We start from the raw sequence: 17,060 nt of genomic DNA on the forward strand, positions 1-17,060 counted from the left end.
TTGGCAAAGTGATCGGTAAAATCAGCTGATGTCTGCATTTCCAAATGCGGTAATGCTTAGTGAATTGAGGCCAAAGTCTCAATATGTTGACAAGTTAGGATAAATAGGCAGTGGGAACCTAACATTATAGGGGATAAAGAGGGAGACGGAGACAGAGTAAAGAGTAAGGAAGTTGTTAAGACTTCATGTAGCCCGTTAAATGTAACCAAAATTGGAAAATGTGGTGGTAAAAATATGAAGTGCATGGTAACCAATGCTAGAACCCTTGCTAATAAAATGGATGCACTAGAGTTAATTCTGACTGACAAAGGCTACGAGTCGACGTTGTGGAATTAACAGAGACGTGCATGGATGAAAGCCATGATTGGATAGCCAATTTTGAGGGATACAGTGTGTTTAGTAAGGACAGAGCAGGTAGAAAAGGTTACGAGTCGACGTTGTGGAATTAACAGAGACGTGCATGGATGAAAGCCATGATTGGATAGCCAATTTTGAGGGATACAGTGTGTTTAGTAAGGACAGAGCAGGTAGAAAAGGTGGAGGGGGTTGTCTCTTTGGTTGGTACAGTATAACCTGGGGCAAAATACACTTTTACAAGGGGGCTCCCTGGTTTTACGTAATGATCCTGCTACAGAGGTCCATCTAGGAGCACAGGCCCCGTAAGACTAAGTCCCCACTTCAGCTGGACCACAAATGGACAATGGGAGCAGACAGTGCAGTATTCACTTCGATGGTCCTTTGTGAAAGCAAGGGTGGATGTGTGGATCCGCTCCAAGACATGACAACAGGAAAATTCTAACGATCTGCATATCATATCAAGATTCCCCACCAGAGCGAACATTATTTACCACTACCTTTTTCTCCTTCCAAAACTACTCTCTGGATTCAAATTTATGAGTCAATCCTATATCTCTACAGAGCAACAAAGTGGACGTAAAGTCAAGATCGTCCAAGCAGATTTCACAGGAGGAGAAGAAATCTACTCCCAGATAGAGGAGGCCCTGAAAGACCTAGACATCGGAATTTTGGGTACTAATAGTCTCTGAGGTGACTGGATATTATTATCAGGATGGGATCAGACAGCGCTGGGATCTATAATGTAGAGAGGTGACTGGATATTATCAGGATGGGATCAGACAGCACTGTGATCTATAATGTAGAGAGGTGACTGGATATTATTATCAGGATGGGATCAGACAGCGCTGGGATCTATAATGTAGAGAGGTGACTGGATATTATTATCAGGATGGGATCAGACAGCGCTGGGATCTATAATGTAGAGAGGTGACTGGATATTATTATCAGGATGGGATCAGACAGCGCTGGGATCTATAATGTAGAGAGGTGACTGGATATTATTATCAGGATGGGATCAGACAGCGCTGGGATCTATAATGTAGAGAGGTGACTGGATATTATCAGGATGGGATCAGACAGCGCTGGGATTTATAATGTAGAGAGGTGACTGGATATTTTCAGGATGGGATCAGACAGCACTGTGATCTATAATGTAGAGAGGTGACTGGATATTATTATCAGGATGGGATCAGAAAGTGCTGGGATCTATAATGTAGAGAGGTGACTGGATATTATCAGGACAGGATCAGACAGCGCTGGGATCTATAATGTAGAGAGGTGACTGGATATTATTATTAGGACAGGATCAGACAGCACTGGGATCTATAATGTAGAGAGGTGACTGGATATTATCAGGATGGGATCAGACAGCGCTGGGATCTATAATGTAGAGAGGTGACTGGATATTATTATCAGGACGGGATCAGACAGTGCTGGGATCTATAATGTAGAGAGGTGACTGGATATTATTATTAGGACGGTATCAGACAGCGCTGGGATCTATAATGTAGAGAGGTGACTGGATATTATCAGGACGGGATCAGACAGAGCTGGAATCTATAATGTAGATAGGTGACTGGATATTATCAGGATGGGATCAGACAGCACTGGGATCTATAATGTAGAGAGGTGACTGGATATTATCAGGACAGGATCAGAGAGCGCTGGGATCTATAATGTAGAGAGGTGACTGGATATTATCAGGATGGGATCAGACAGCGCTGGGATCTATAATGTAGAGAGGTGACTGGATATTATCAGGACTGGATCAGACAGCGCTGGGATCTATAATGTAGAGAGGTGACTGGATATTATTATCAGGACGGGATCAGACAGCGCTGGGATCTATAATGTAGAGAGGTGACTGGATATTATCAGGACAGGATCAGACAGCGCTGGGATCTATAATGTAGAGAGGTGACTGGATATTATCAGGATGAGATCAGACAGCACTGGGATCTATAATGTAGAGAGGTGACTGGATATTATCAGGACAGGATCAGAGTGCGCTGGGATCTATAATGTAGAGAGGTGACTGGATATTATCAGGATGGGATCAGATAGGGCTAGGATCTATAATGTAGAGAGGTGACTGGATATTATTATCAGGACGGGATCAGACTGTGCTGGGATCTATAATGTAGAGAGGTGACTGGATATTATTATCAGGACGGGATCAGACAGTGCTGGGATCTATAATGCAGAGAGGTGACTGGATATTATGATCAGGACGGGATCAGACAGAGCTGGGATCTATAATGTAGAGAGGTGACTGGATATTATTAGGATGGGATCAGACAGAGCTGGGATCTATAATGTAGAGAGGTGACTGAATATTATCAGGACGGGATCAGACAGCACTGGGATCTATAATGTAGAGAGGTGACTGGATATTATCAGGACGGGATCAGACAGCGCTGGGATCTATAATGTAGAGAGGTGACTGGATATTATCAGGATGGGATCAGATAGGGCTAGGATCTATAATGTAGAGAGGTGACTGGATATTATTATCAGGACGGGATCAGACAGTGCTGGGATCTATAATGTAGAGAGGTGACTGGATATTATCAGGACGGGATCAGACAGTGCTGGGATCTATAATGTAGAGAGGTGACTGGATATTATGATCAGGACGGGATCAGACAGAGCTGGGATCTATAATGTAGAGAGGTGACTGGATATTATTATCAGGATGGAATCAGACAGCGCTGGGATCTATAATGTAGAGAGGTGACTGGATATTATCAGGACGGGATCAGACAGAGCTGGGATCTATAATGTAGAGAGGTGACTGGATATTATTATTAGGATGGGATCAGACAGAGCTGGGATCTATAATGTAGAGAGGTGACTGGATATTATTAGGATGGGATCAGACAGCGCTGGGATCTATAATGTAGAGAGGTGACTGGATATTATCAGGACAGGATCAGACAGAGCTGGGATCTATAATGTAGAGAGGTGACTGGATATTATTATTAGGATGGGATCAGACAGAGCTGGGATCTATAATGTAGAGAGGTGACTGGATATTATTAGGATGGGATTAGACAGAGCTGGGATCTATAATGTAGAGAGGTGACTGGATATTATGATCAGGACGGGATCAGACAGCGCTGGGATCTATGAGATACAGAATGATATGGAATGACTGATTAAGTGCTCTCTTTTCCAGTGAACAATGTTGGAATGGCATTTAAGGGATACAAGTGCTTTCTTGATGTTAGTGATTTAAGCAAGGTAAGAAGCATTTTAGGTGGCTCTAGTAATTAGTAGTAGTTGTCTAGGACCCCAATCCCTAAAGGCCACATAGCCTGTGATCTAGGGACCGTGCAGTTGATTCATTAAGCTGCGCTGCTAAAGTAGTGCAGCTTAATAAGAGGAGCGTGAGTTATGCGTACGCTATGCGCGGTAGTGCAGTGCTCCTTCTAAGTAATGGCCACTCCACTGAACCTGTTTTCAGCTCCGGCAGGTCCAGTGGCTTTTATTGATATGATCCCTGCACTTTGATTGGCCCAGTAGGCTGCCTGTCACTTAACAGGCAGCCTATTGGGCCAATCAAAGTGCGGGGATCACGCCACTGGACCCACCAGGGCTCAGGGCTGGTTTAGTGGAGTGGCAGTTACTTAAAAGGAGTGCGAGTAAGTTAGCAGCACACGCTACGCTGTACTAACGCACGTAGTGTGCGCATAACTTGCGCTCCACTCATTAAGCTAAAGCAGCGCAGTTTAAAGAGGAACTCCAGTGAAAATAATGTAATAAAAAAAGTGCCTAACTTTAACAATAATTATTAATAAATGATTTAGTCAGTGTTTGCCCATTCTAAAATCTTTCCTCTCCCTGATTTACATTCTGATATTTATCACATGGTGACATTTTTACTGCTGGCAGGTGATGTCTCTGGAAGGAGATGTTGCTTGCTTTTTTGGCAGTTGTAAACAGCTGTTATTGGCATTGCCCACAATGCAACAAGGCTCCCACAGTGTGATGTCAGGACCTCAGAGCTGTGAGGCGCTGACATCAGGGGCGGACATACGGCCGTGCAGGCCGTGCCGCCGCACGAGGGCCCCTGAAGTTCCGTTTTCTTCAGGGGCCCATTAAGTATTTTTTTTTTTTTTTATATATTTTTTTTTTTTTTTTATTATTTTATTCCCGGGGGGCCCCCCGACTCCTATCCTCCCTCCCTCCCTCACCTCGGGGGGCCCCCTCCCGATATGCGCGGCGGGAGAGCGAGCGAGCGGCAAATGCAGGAAGGGCTCTCCAGGCATCCGCTAGAGGCCCAGCCGCTTGGTCTCCAATATGTCTCCAGTTGGAGACATATTGGAGACTCAGCGGCTGGGCCTCTAGCGGATGCCTGGAGAGCCCTGAAGACTTCCTGCATTTGCCGCTCGCTCTCCCGCCGCGCATATCGGGAGGGGGCCCCCCGAGGTGAGGAAGGAAGGGAGGGAGGGAGGATAGGAGTCGGGCCCCCCACCCGGATAGCTACCCACCCGGCTACCTAACCACCTACCCACCCGGCTACCTACCTACCCACCCACCAGGCTTCCTACCTACCCACCCGACTACCTAACCACCCACCCGGCTACCTACCCACCCACCAGGCTTCCTACCTAACCACCCACCCAACTACCTAACCACCCACCCGGCTACCTACCCACCCGGCTACCTACCCACCCACCAGGCTTCCTACCTAACCACCCACCCAACTACCTAACCACCCACCCGGCTACCTACCCACCCGGCTACCTACCCACCCGGCTACCTACCCGGCTACCTACCTAACCACCCACCCGGCTACCTACCTAACCACCCACCCGGCTACCTACCTAACCACCCACCCGGCTACCTACCGGGCTAGTTACCAACCCACCCACCAGGCTACCTACCCACCCACCCGGCTACCTACCTAACCACCCACCCGGCTACCTACCTAACCACCCACCTGGCTACCTACCTAACCACCCACCCGGCTACCTACCGGGCTAGTTACCAACCCACCCACTAGGCTACCTACCCACCCACCAGGCTACCTACCTACCCACCCACCAGGCTACCTACCCACCCACCAGGCTTCCTACCTACCCACCCGGCTACCTACCTACCCACCAGGCTACCTACCCACCCACCAGGCTACCTACCTACCCACCCACCAGGCTACCTACCCACCCACCAGGCTTCCTACCTACCCACCCGGCTACCTACCTACCCACCCGGCTACCTACCCACCCACCAGGCTTCCTACCTACCCACCCGGCTACCTACCTAACCACCCACCCGGCTACCTACCTACCCACCCACCCGGCTACCCACCCACCAGGCTTCCTACCTAACCACCCACCCGGCTACCTACCTAACCACCCACCCGGCTACCTACCGGGCTAGTTACCAACCCACCCACCCGGCTACCCACGCACCCACCAGGCTACCTACCTACCCACCCACCGGGCTACCTACCTACCTACCTACCGGGCTAGTTACCCACCCACCCACCAGGCTACCTACCCACCCGGCTACCTACCCACCCACCCACCAGGCTACCTACCCACCCACCCACCAGGCTACCAACCCACCCACTCACCCACCCACCCACCAGGCTACCAACCCACCCACCCACTCACCCACCCACTAGGCTACCTATCCACCCAACCACCCATGGGAGCTGCGCGCCGGATGGAGGCTGGGACAGGAGGTCTGCTGCTGCAGGTGAGTAAATGTTTTTGTTTTATTTATATTAGCAGGTGTATGTTCTGGGCAGGTCTGCCACATGATTGCATGTATTTTCTTCGCAAATCTGCCGACATGATTGCATGTATTTTCTGGGCATATCTGCCGACATGATTGCACGTATTTTCTGGGCATATCTGCCGACTTGTTTGCACGTATTTTCTGGGCATATCTGCCGACTTGATTGCATGTATTTTCTGGGCATATCTGCCGACTTGTTTGCACGTATTTTCTGGGCATATCTGCCGACTTGATTGCACGTATTTTCTGGGCATATCTGCCGACTTGATTGCACGTATTTTCTGGGCATATCTGCCGACTTGATTGCACATATTTTCTGGGCATATCTGCCGACATGATTGCACGTATTTTCTGGGCATATCTGCTGACATGATTGCACGTATTTTCTGGGCATATATGTGTATTTTCTTGAGAAAACCTGCACAATTATGTGAATTTTCTGGGGAAAGGGTCACCAAAACTTGGGCCCACTGTCTTTGCGTTGCACTTTTCAAGGGAACCTGAGGTGAGAATAATATTGAGGCTGCCATATTTCTCTCCTTTTAAGCAATACCATTTGCCTGGCTGCCGTGCTGGTCCTCTGCCTCTTATTCTTTCAACCATAGACCCTGAACAAGCATGCAGCAGGTCAGGGGTTTCTGACAATATTGTCAGAACTGAGAAGATTAGCTGCATGCTTGTTGCTGGTGTAATTCAGTTTATTACTGCAGCCAAATAGATCAGCAGGGCCGCCAGGCAACTAGTATTGTTTAAAAGGAAATAAACCCTCACCCCGGGTTCGCGTTAAGTTACAGTTAGCTCCGCCCTCATCCGGTCATTGCCACGCCCATTTTTTTGCCGCGGCGCTACGCGCCGCAGGTTCTATCCACTAATTTTTGCCGCGGCGCGCGAATTGTAGCCACGGCCATATTTTGCCGCGGCGCGCTACGCGCGCCGCAGGTCATGGGGGGCCCACAATTACAATTTTGCACAGGGGCCCACTGCTGGCTGTGTCCGCCACTGGCTGACATCACACTGTGGGAGGGGTTTCACCACAAAATCAGCCATACAGAGCCCCCTGATGATCCGTTTGAGGAAAGGAATAGATTTCTCATGTAAAAGGGGGTATCGGCTACTGATTGGGAAGAAGTTAAATTCTTGGTCACGGTTTCTCTTTAACGACTCGACCCCAGTGTGTGATCAAAGTGAGGTTGCACCTAAATTCAGGGCTTTTGGGGTGATGTTTGCTGGCCTCCTCTCCTGGGAGGGTGACAACAGTGTTGATTTCCCTGCTAGAGACCTGGTGGAGTGTTAATTAATTTAGAAATACCAGTAAGTATCAGGTACTGTTTTTCAGATGTAGCAAAACCCGTATGTGTAGTCAGGGCTGTGCAGAGAGTCCTTAAAAGACTCAGAAAGGGGGCCAACTCCCTCGCCCCCCCTCCCCTGCACCATCCCCCGAGCCCCTCCGCTTGGCACACACATTCAGTCACAGAGGGGCTGGCTCAATGGTGTGGAGTCAGTCAGACCTGTCACCAGTGGCCACACATTCGCTCCTCCTCTTTTCTGTCTCCTTGGCAGCCACGGCTCCACTGTCACGACGTCAGGCTGGCAACAACGCTACATAACACCATGGAGACGCCAAGCTTCATGGAACTTCCTGCTTGTTGATGCCTATGCTGACTGGGCCCTGCATTTGTCGGTGACCAGTGAGTTAGTTATTGCAAGTCTGCTGCAACCCTCCAGTCCACTCCCCACCACAGACTCCACACTCGCAATAAGTCTGATGGAAGGGCCTAGGGTTCCATCCAGCCTAGGGCTGGGCTTGAACACCCCGAGCCCCCTTCTGTGCGCCTGCCTGGGTGTAGCTGTGTTAGATGGGCCCTGCTCTTGTCCAACTCTGGTGACACCCACAACCTCCAGTGATCCATATAAACCAGCAGTATAATGCTAAGCAATTTTATTGGATCCGGACTCCGGAGGCTCAGTAATAAAGATAAAATTAAAGTGAACCTCCGGACTAAAAATCTACTCAGCAGAACTGAAAAGGCTTGGTGTTTCTTTCACAGTTTCACAGCATCAGAACTTTGTTTTTCTTACCAAAGCATCATTTTTTGCTGCATTTTTAACTAAGCTCCACCAATCAAAGAAAACTGGGAGGGGTGATCAGGACACAGGACAGTTGGAACTGTGTCTCATGCTCCCTGGCTGTCACCTCCTTTCAACCAAAAAGATGGCTGCCATCATGAAATCAAACATTTGCCTGTTCTTTTAAAACAGTGTGGGTAAGAGATTATATTACCTATCTATTTTAATTAACATAACTAATGTAACTTAATGACATGTTTGTTTAGGCTGGAGTTCCTCTTTAAACATTTACATTCTAGCAATATGTTTTAACAGATAGGTCATAGCATCTGAACTCACAGCTATGGCAATAATGGAATAGCAACAGTTGCTTGCAAAGGAATGCAATAGAGAATGACACTGCCAAAGTCTCTGGAAATGGTTTGGCCCAAAGAAGCTCCAGAAAATCCAGATAATTCAAGTCACAGTCAATCATTAAGTGCACTTTAAATGACAAATGTATAAAAGGTCTGTTTAAAGGGAACCAGAGAGGAAGCACCCTTGTGTATTTTACCATGTATATCAGTAAGAACATTAGAGAAAACACTTACCATGCTCTCTGTTTCGTCCTCACTGCTAAAAGTGTCTGTCAGCAGTCACAAGAATCCCAGACTGAGCAATTAAATCTGGCTTTGCAGGGAATAATTATTGCTGAGTCATTATAGCAAAGCCACAAGGGGGCAGGCTTGGGCTTGAAATAACACCACAGAAGCCAGACTTAGCTATAATCTTTCTGTAGCAAAGCTAGACGGAGCAGCCTGACTTCTCAGTTGGGGGGGATGCTTCATCTCTGGTTCTCTTTAATCAAACTCAGATAAACCTTTAACAAGCTGATACATCATTCATACCTCCCAACTGTCCCTCTTTTGGAGGGACAGTCCCTCTTTGGGAGCCCTGTCCCTCTTTCCTCCTCATTTGTCCCTCTTTCAGGACTATGTCCCTCTTTCTATGTAAATATATATATTTCTCTTCTAAAAAATGTGTTTGACTCTAAACTTTATTCCCATCCTTTAAATTGATATGTTACTAATTTGTAAATGTTACTATGAAGGAAAGTGAACCAGGATAGAGAGGACCAGTGTGGTTTAAAGATAAAACAACATATTTTTCTTATGAAATCTTTATGGTATGTATGACTAGGGGTGTGATGAGGGTGTGGCAGGGGCGTGGCTTAAGTGTCCCTCTTTCTCATCTCAAAAAGTTGGGAGGTATGCATCATTGTATTCCAGCAGATCTGGAGGTGTGGCTAGTTTACAGGAACAACAAATGATGATTTGCATATTCAGCAGTGATGCATTGTGGGACATCATATACTCACTCCAGCCTGAATTATTACCAATACTTTCTGTTTGAAGACAGCAAACTTGTGTTTTGCAGATAGTTGTGATGTAACCCCTGTAAGTCCAGAGCGTATCAATTTAAAGAGGAACCGTAACCAAGAATTGAACTTCATCCCAATCAGTAGCTGATACCCCCTTTCCCATGAGAAACCTATTCCTTTTTTGAAATGGATCATCAGGGGGCGCTGTATGGCTGATGGTGAAACCCCTCCCACAGTGTGATGTCAGGGCCATGATTCTGACATCACACTGTGGGAGCCTTGTTGCATTGTGGGAAATAACAGCTGTTACAGCTGTTTCCAACTGCCAAAAAAGCAAGCAGCATCTCCTTCCCGTGACATCACCTGCCAGCAGTAAAAATGTCACCATGTGATAAGTGTCAAAATGTAAATCAGGGATTTAAAAGATTTTACAATGGGCAAACACTGACTAATCATTTATACATAATTATTGTAAAAATTAAGCACTTTTGTTCACTACATTATTTTCACTGGAGTTCCTCTTTAATCTTTAATAGTACGGTATGTAGTTATAATACTTGCTTTAACTGACATTATTGTTTTCTGTTTTAGGGGATAACTGATATGTTAAACTGCAATGCACAGTCAATGCTGCAGGTATGTTGTATCCTTTGTTTCCAGATATTACATGAAAAGCTGTAGTAAGAAGCCACTCAAGTAGGAAGATGCGCTGCCGCCTCCTAAATATCAAAGTACCGTCAGGGCCAGCGCTACCATAGAGGAAAAGGAGGCAATTGCGCCAGGGCCCCAGAGCTTGTAGGGGCCCACAGTGACTACAAGAGGAAAAACAAATTTACAAAAATACCTTATAGTTTTTGAGAAAATCGATTTTAAAGTTTCAAAGGAAAAAAAAATACACATTTAAAAACCCGCCGACTTTAACGGTTAATAGAAAATCCACCTTAAATGCTAGAAACCCTAAACTTGCAGGATATGTTAAGGAGATCACTGGGAATAAGAGGAAAACATTTTTCATAAAGACCTTATAGTTTTTGAGAAAATCGATTTTAAAGTTTTGAAGGAAAAAAGTATACTTTTAGGCTGCTTTCCCATCAGGACGTTGCGTTTTAGGGGACGTTATAGGTTGCATAACGTGCCCCTAACGCAACGCATAGTGGTGCTGGAGGAGGACGCTACCAAGAGCCGCGTTATGCAGCTCTTGTTGCGCCTTTTTTGTGCTGTGCAATGCGGAGACCACGTGATTCGCATCACGTGGTCCCGCCAGCCAATCGCTGCACATAGCGGCCGCTCCAGGAAGTAAACACTGCGTGTCACACCGTGCAGTGAATATTAATTAGCCATGTGGCTGGCCGCGGTGGAGGAGGGGAGACCGTCTCCTCCAACATCACTGAGCTACAGTCTAAGGTATAACGCACAGCATGCAGCACTTTCTTTTAACCTGCGGCGTTCCAATGTAACGCAACGTGGGCACTGTGAACAGCCCATTGATTTTTCATTGCTGTGCGGTGGGCTGCGTTACAGGCTGCTCTAACGTGCTCCTGTAACGTCTCACTGTGAAAGCAGCCTTAAATACGGTAAATGTCACTTTTAGTAGCAAACCTAATGGTAGTGTGATTTTACATGTATCAAAAGAAAGAGCAATACATTTCCTGACGGGGTTTCCAGGAGGTCCATACGCAGCCGCAGCGCTTTGGCCAGGGATTGCTATACAGCCGCAATATGGCTGTATGAAGATCCCTGGCATTTTTTTGTGGGGTCCCCCCTCCTGAAACTTTTTAACCCCTTGTCCCCCATGCAGGCTGGGGTAGCCAGAAGGTGGAGCTCCAACCGATTGGGGCTTCACACCCTGACTATACCAGCTGCAAAAAAGGTCCCTTAATGCTGATTTTTGTTCCGGGGTATCAGTTGGGGGGCCCCCCAGGTTTATTTTGCCCTGGGGCCCCATTGTTGCTTAAACCGGCCCTGAGTACCGTAATAGAGTACTGTACACGATTCCCAGAAGGATCGCAATCTGCCCCTGCATCCCTTAAATGTGATCTCTCCAAAGATGCTCCAGGCCAAACAGTATGAAGGGCCCTAGACCATTTAACATAGAATGACCAATTTTGTTTGACTTTACGTTCACAGAATAAATAGATTTTGAGATCAGAACTCCATAAAATCGATCCTTTTCTCGATCAGAAGCAGATCGGACATGCTAGAAATTAATCTGACAGGAACATTGATTAGTGTTTATAAGCCTTAGAGCGATACTGAAGTGAAAATAAATCAGATAATGAATTGTATGTGTAGTACAGCTAATAAATAGAACATTTGTAGCAAAGAAAATAAGTCTCATGTTGCTTTCCAGTACAGGAAGAGTTAAAAAACTTCAGTTGTTATCTATGAAAAGGGCTTCACTGAGCTATGTGACCCACCACTGGGTGAAATACAGTCCTGTTTTCTGAAGCACTTAAACCAAGAAACAATGAGAGACAGCTAAGGGTTTACTGCAGGAAAGGTCAAAGGGTCATTATTTCTGCTTTGTTTTATAGCTTAACCACTTGAGGACCGCGGTGCTAAACCCCCTAGTGACCAGGCCATTTTTTACTAATTGGCCACTGCAGCTTTAATGCCAAGCTGCAGGGCCGCACAACGGCTGTCCCCAGTGCAGATCGCAGCGCTGTACAATGTTTATAGACGGCGGTTTCGCCGTCCAACAGGCGGCGATCGTCGCTGGGAGTTCCAAGAGGAGATGCGCGCGCAAACTCCTGCTACCCCCATAGAAGGCCATTCACGCCAATCGGCGTGGAGCGGTCCTGGGGCTGCCGCCGCGTTCCCGCCAATTAGCATGGAGCGGTCGGCAAGGAGTTAAAAGACAGAGTGTGGTTTATAAACTGCAAATATGACAGAATGATGCAATGTTGTTTAAAAAAAATAAAAAGCTAGATAACTGAAAATGAAAATACGAGACCCTTTTCTTTGCTACTAATGTTCTATTCATTATCTGTACTACACAACAATTCATTATATCATATGTTTTTTTTTTCACTTCAGGTTTGCCTTAAAGTACACCTGTAATAAAGAAAAACAGCCCCTATGGGGTACTTATTTCGGGTGTGGGGGGGAAGCCTCAGGGTCCTAATGACTATAGACTTGGGGATCCTGCGCTGGCTCCCCCTTGAAAATTCCCCCAAACAAGCGCCGACAAACACTGCGCAGGCGCGGCAATATTTACCTTCCCGCCACCAGTGCAGTTGCAATAGCGGCTTCCCATGGGCTCCAACAGAAATAACCCAGGGATGAGCAGAAACTACGGCAGTGCGAATTTACGCATCGTAATTCGCATCTACGCATCGTAGTTCGTAGATGAAGTTTCAAAACTACGCTTACGAATTTACGCATAGCGAAGTACCGCTACGCATAGCTTACGCCGACTATGCGTAGTTAACATGTGTATTGAATAGTGAACTAAGAATGCATTACTCTCTAATTTTCCGCGTACGATTGTATGCTTACATATTTACACACTGGAAAGGGGAATGTATGCATAGAAGAGTTCCCAGTGTCAGCATTTACGGAGGAATTAATGCATAAAATGTTCTGCATACGGGCATAAGCATCAGCATACACTACGCTTCGCACTACGCGTAATTGCGTATTTTAACGCGTAGTCTACGAAATGCATACGAAGCGAATATCTGATTTCGAAGCCGTAGTTTGGCGAAGCGTAATTGCGTAAAACTACGTGTAGTTCCAGCGTAGCGAAGTTGGCTGACTACAACCATCCCTGAAATAACCTAGCCCGATCAGGTCCGCTCTACTGCGCCTGTGCAGGATTGCGGTAGGTAAATATTTACCTCTCCGATGCTCTGGATCACCGGGACGGAGGAGGACGGGGAAGCCTGATTAGGATCCAGTGGCTTCCCCCCAGGTGAGTATCTTCCAGGGGGATTTTTTTCTTAAGGGCTCGTTTCCACTATCGCGAATCTGCATGCGTCCAACGCATGCAGATTCGCACATGTAATGCAAGTGAATGGACCTGTTTCCACTGTAGCGTTTGCGTGGTGCGTTTTTATGAGCAGTGAAAAAACGCACAAAAGAGCCAACGAATTCGCCTGCTAGTGGAATGCATGCGAATCGCCGCTAATGTATTTAATAGGGAAATCGCATGCGTTTTTTTACGCGTTATTTTACGCGATTACGCATGCGATTCCGCATAGGAACCAATGTAAATTAACACAGGCAGTGACATGGTTAAAAACGCACATAGCCTAACCTATGCGAAATCGCATGCGTAATCGCGTAAAATAACGCGTAAAAAAACGCACCTGCATGCGATTTCTTCTGCGGTGGAATCCAGGCGATTCTGCACCGCTACAGTGGAAACGAGCCCTAAAGATTTCCTTTAAAGCAGATGATACACAAATATTGACTTGATTGATTTGCAATAGATCTGTGCCAGTCAGATGCTGTCTTGCTTAAAGTGAACCAGAGACGAAGCACGGCACCCTTGTGTATTTTACCATAGAAATCAGTGGGAACATTAGAGAAAACATTTACCATGCTCTCTGTTCCATCCTCACTGCTAAAAGTGTCTGTTATCTAGCTGAGATAAGAATCCCGGGCTGAGCATTGAGTCTGGCTTTGCTATAATGACTCAGCTATAATGATTCCTGAGCAAAGCCAGCAGGGGGCAGGCTTGGACTTGAAGACAGCAAAGAACACAGTCTCAGCTATAATTATTCTGTAGCAAAGCCAGACCGACTGCTTAGTCGGGATTCTTATCTTAGAGGTGATAACAGGCAAATTAAACAGAGAACAATGTAACAAAGAGCAGATTAGGTGTTTACTGTCATGTTCCCACTGATTTATAAGGTAAAATACATGAGGTTGCTTCATCTCTGGTTCTCTTTAATCACTTCAGCCTTCAGTCATTTTTCACCTTATGCATCTGAGCAATATTCCCCTCCCATTCATTCGCCAATAACTTTATCACTACTTATCACACTGAAATGATCTATATCTTGTTTTTTCCGCCACCAATTAGGCTTTCTTTGGTGGTACATTTTGCTAAAAATTATTTTTTCTAAATGCATTTTAAAAAAAATATTAAGAAAAAAATGGAAAAAATGCATTATTTCTCAGTTTTCGGCCATTTTAGTTTTAAAATAATACATGTTACCATAATTTAAACCTACGTATTTTATTTGCCCATTTGTCCCAGTTATTACACCATTCAAATGATGTCCCTATCACAATGTATGGTGCCAATATTTTATTTGGAAATAAAGGTGCATTTTTTTAGTTTTGCGTCCATCACTATTTACAAGCTTATCATTTAAAAAATATTAGTTGTATACCTTCTTCACATGCATATTAAAAAAAACTTCAGACCCTTAGGTAACTATTTATGGTTTTGTTTTGTTTTTTAAATTGGATTTTTTTTATTTTTTTTTAATGTGAAAAATGTTATGTGGGTTTTTTTTGGGCTGTGGGAGGTAAACAGTTAATTTTAAATGTAATTTATTGTGTCTTTTTGTGATAAAAATGTATGTGCATGTATTTGGCCACAAGATGGCCACAGTGGTTTTTTTGCTTTTCTATCCTGTGAGTGAGCACACTCGCTTACAGGAACTATATATATTTTTCAGAAAGACCGCGGCTTCTGATGAGAAGCTGTCGGTTTTTCTACAGGGGACTTAGATCAATAAATTGGAAATTAGATCAATGAATAACTATGTTCCAATTCATTGACCTCCAGGCTAACGGGGGGCGGCATGGGGGCACCACCGCAGCACCAGCCTTTTGGACGTGACAGTCATGTCCAAAAGGCTAAATTGGTTGTGTATGTCGGGCATAAAATCAAAAATCAATTCTTTATTTTTATCCGGTAAACAAGTAATAAGGATGGTAACCAGGCATTCCAAAAGTTAAAATCACTATTACTTTTCTTGTTGATAGATGATCATTCCCCAGTTTACCTGACTCTTAATTGGTACGTTGCCGCACAAATGAAGTCGCAGGGCATGCTGGGTTGTCCTATTTTGCTTCTCTACTTCCCCTCAGACTTAACTAATGCAGCCTGATTGGCTGAAGCCTCTTTCCCTTCTGATTTCCCCTCCCACGCCCCTGGTTCTCTCTGATTGGCCAATATTTCTCATGCTGAGACAATGCACTTTCTATACTGGAGGGTGGGCAATACATACACAATCAGGCAGAGGAGAGTGAGGGAGAAAATGACATCAGAATTGGCTTCAAAATAGCCACAGTTAAAATGGGAAATGCTAATAAGGATTTTCTCTTTTTTTACTGTATAAAAAACACTAAAGTCAAACGGTGAACAGTGCAATACATAAGTAGAGCAAGTATTTATCAACTTATATATGTGTTGGGGGTTTTTCTGAGATAGTATGGCTGACAGCTCCTCTTTAATAATTTCCCCCAATGTCTCAGCTCTGCATAATTACTGCAATTTGTTTTGTGTTTGTAGATGACTCGCATTGTGCTCCCGAGAATGGTGGTGAGGTAATGATGTCTGTTTTGTATTATCGGAAGGGGGAAACCAGAAACCTCTAAGAAAGATTGTGTTATCTAATCTAGAAAAAAATCAGAGTCAGCATGCATTTTATAAGGTTTCCAGGTGATGCTGTCATCTCTCTGGTGCAAAGTTCAATTGATTTTTACAGCAATAAAAAAATTAATACAAAAAAAGGAGACATTAGAAAATAGAAGTATACAAAAGAAGACAAAAGGTTACAGAAGAAAAAATATACAAACTGAAAAGTGTGACTAGAAAAAAAAATGAAGCCTTTTGCTTTTCATCCTGTCAAAAATGACCTCCTCCACCTATTGATCCGGGAAGAGATGGAAATTTGAGAGGTATACATGGAAAAATGGCACCGGGAGATTTGTGCGAGGGTTGAAGCCGAGAAAAAAAGCTCACCCTGTTCATGCAGAAGACCCAGCGGCGTTAATTACCATTCCCCTATTCCAGGCCGCCGTGTACGCTGGAGGGAAGATGCAATTCAGCTGCCAACTAGTACTGGCGGACGAATGACGCTGTTTTGAAATTAACTTTTTCCTGTTTTTGTACGGAGCCCAAATCACTGTCTGAGTGCCTCTATAGCCTTAGAGAGAACCCGAGGCGGGGTTCTGCCAATGCAATCCACGTACAGAGGCTGGGTCTGCCTATACTGCCCAGCCTCTGTTGCTATTTCAATCCCCCCTAAGTTCCCCCTGCGCTCTGCTAAGGCCCCAGAAATCACAGCCGCGCTGTGCGGGCTGTGTTTACATCTGTACTGTCACTCTGCGTGCTCTCCCCGCCTCCTGCATAGCTCTGGTCCCTGCCTGCGTCCCTTCCCTCCAATCAGCGGGGAGGGAAGGGATGCAGGCGGGGACAGGAGCTATGCAGGAGGTGGGGGGAGCGGCAGACTGACAGTACAGAGATAAACACAACCCGCTGTGACACATTGCGTGTCGGCAGCGCGGCTGTGATTTATGGGGGATCTCCCTGCGCCGTTTGTTCTGTTTCGATCTGGGGATCCTC

The 17,060-nt window shown here is 45.6% G+C and overlaps 1 protein-coding gene across 1 annotated transcript in view; it reads left to right on the forward strand.

Annotated features, from left to right (window-relative positions):
- LOC137562535 (very-long-chain 3-oxoacyl-CoA reductase-B-like) overlaps nucleotides 1-17,060 on the forward strand; it is a 72,908-nt gene that overhangs the window by 39,214 nt on the left and 16,634 nt on the right. The window contains exons 4-7 of the mRNA XM_068273965.1: nucleotides 919-1,029; nucleotides 3,536-3,600; nucleotides 10,124-10,168; nucleotides 16,005-16,039. Of these exons, the coding sequence (XP_068130066.1) occupies nucleotides 919-1,029; nucleotides 3,536-3,600; nucleotides 10,124-10,168; nucleotides 16,005-16,039 (256 nt within the window). The remainder of the gene's footprint in view (nucleotides 1-918; nucleotides 1,030-3,535; nucleotides 3,601-10,123; nucleotides 10,169-16,004; nucleotides 16,040-17,060) is intronic.

The sequence above is a fragment of the Hyperolius riggenbachi genome, chromosome 3 (genome assembly GCF_040937935.1).
Source record: "Hyperolius riggenbachi isolate aHypRig1 chromosome 3, aHypRig1.pri, whole genome shotgun sequence".
Classification (NCBI taxonomy): domain Eukaryota; kingdom Metazoa; phylum Chordata; class Amphibia; order Anura; family Hyperoliidae; genus Hyperolius; species Hyperolius riggenbachi.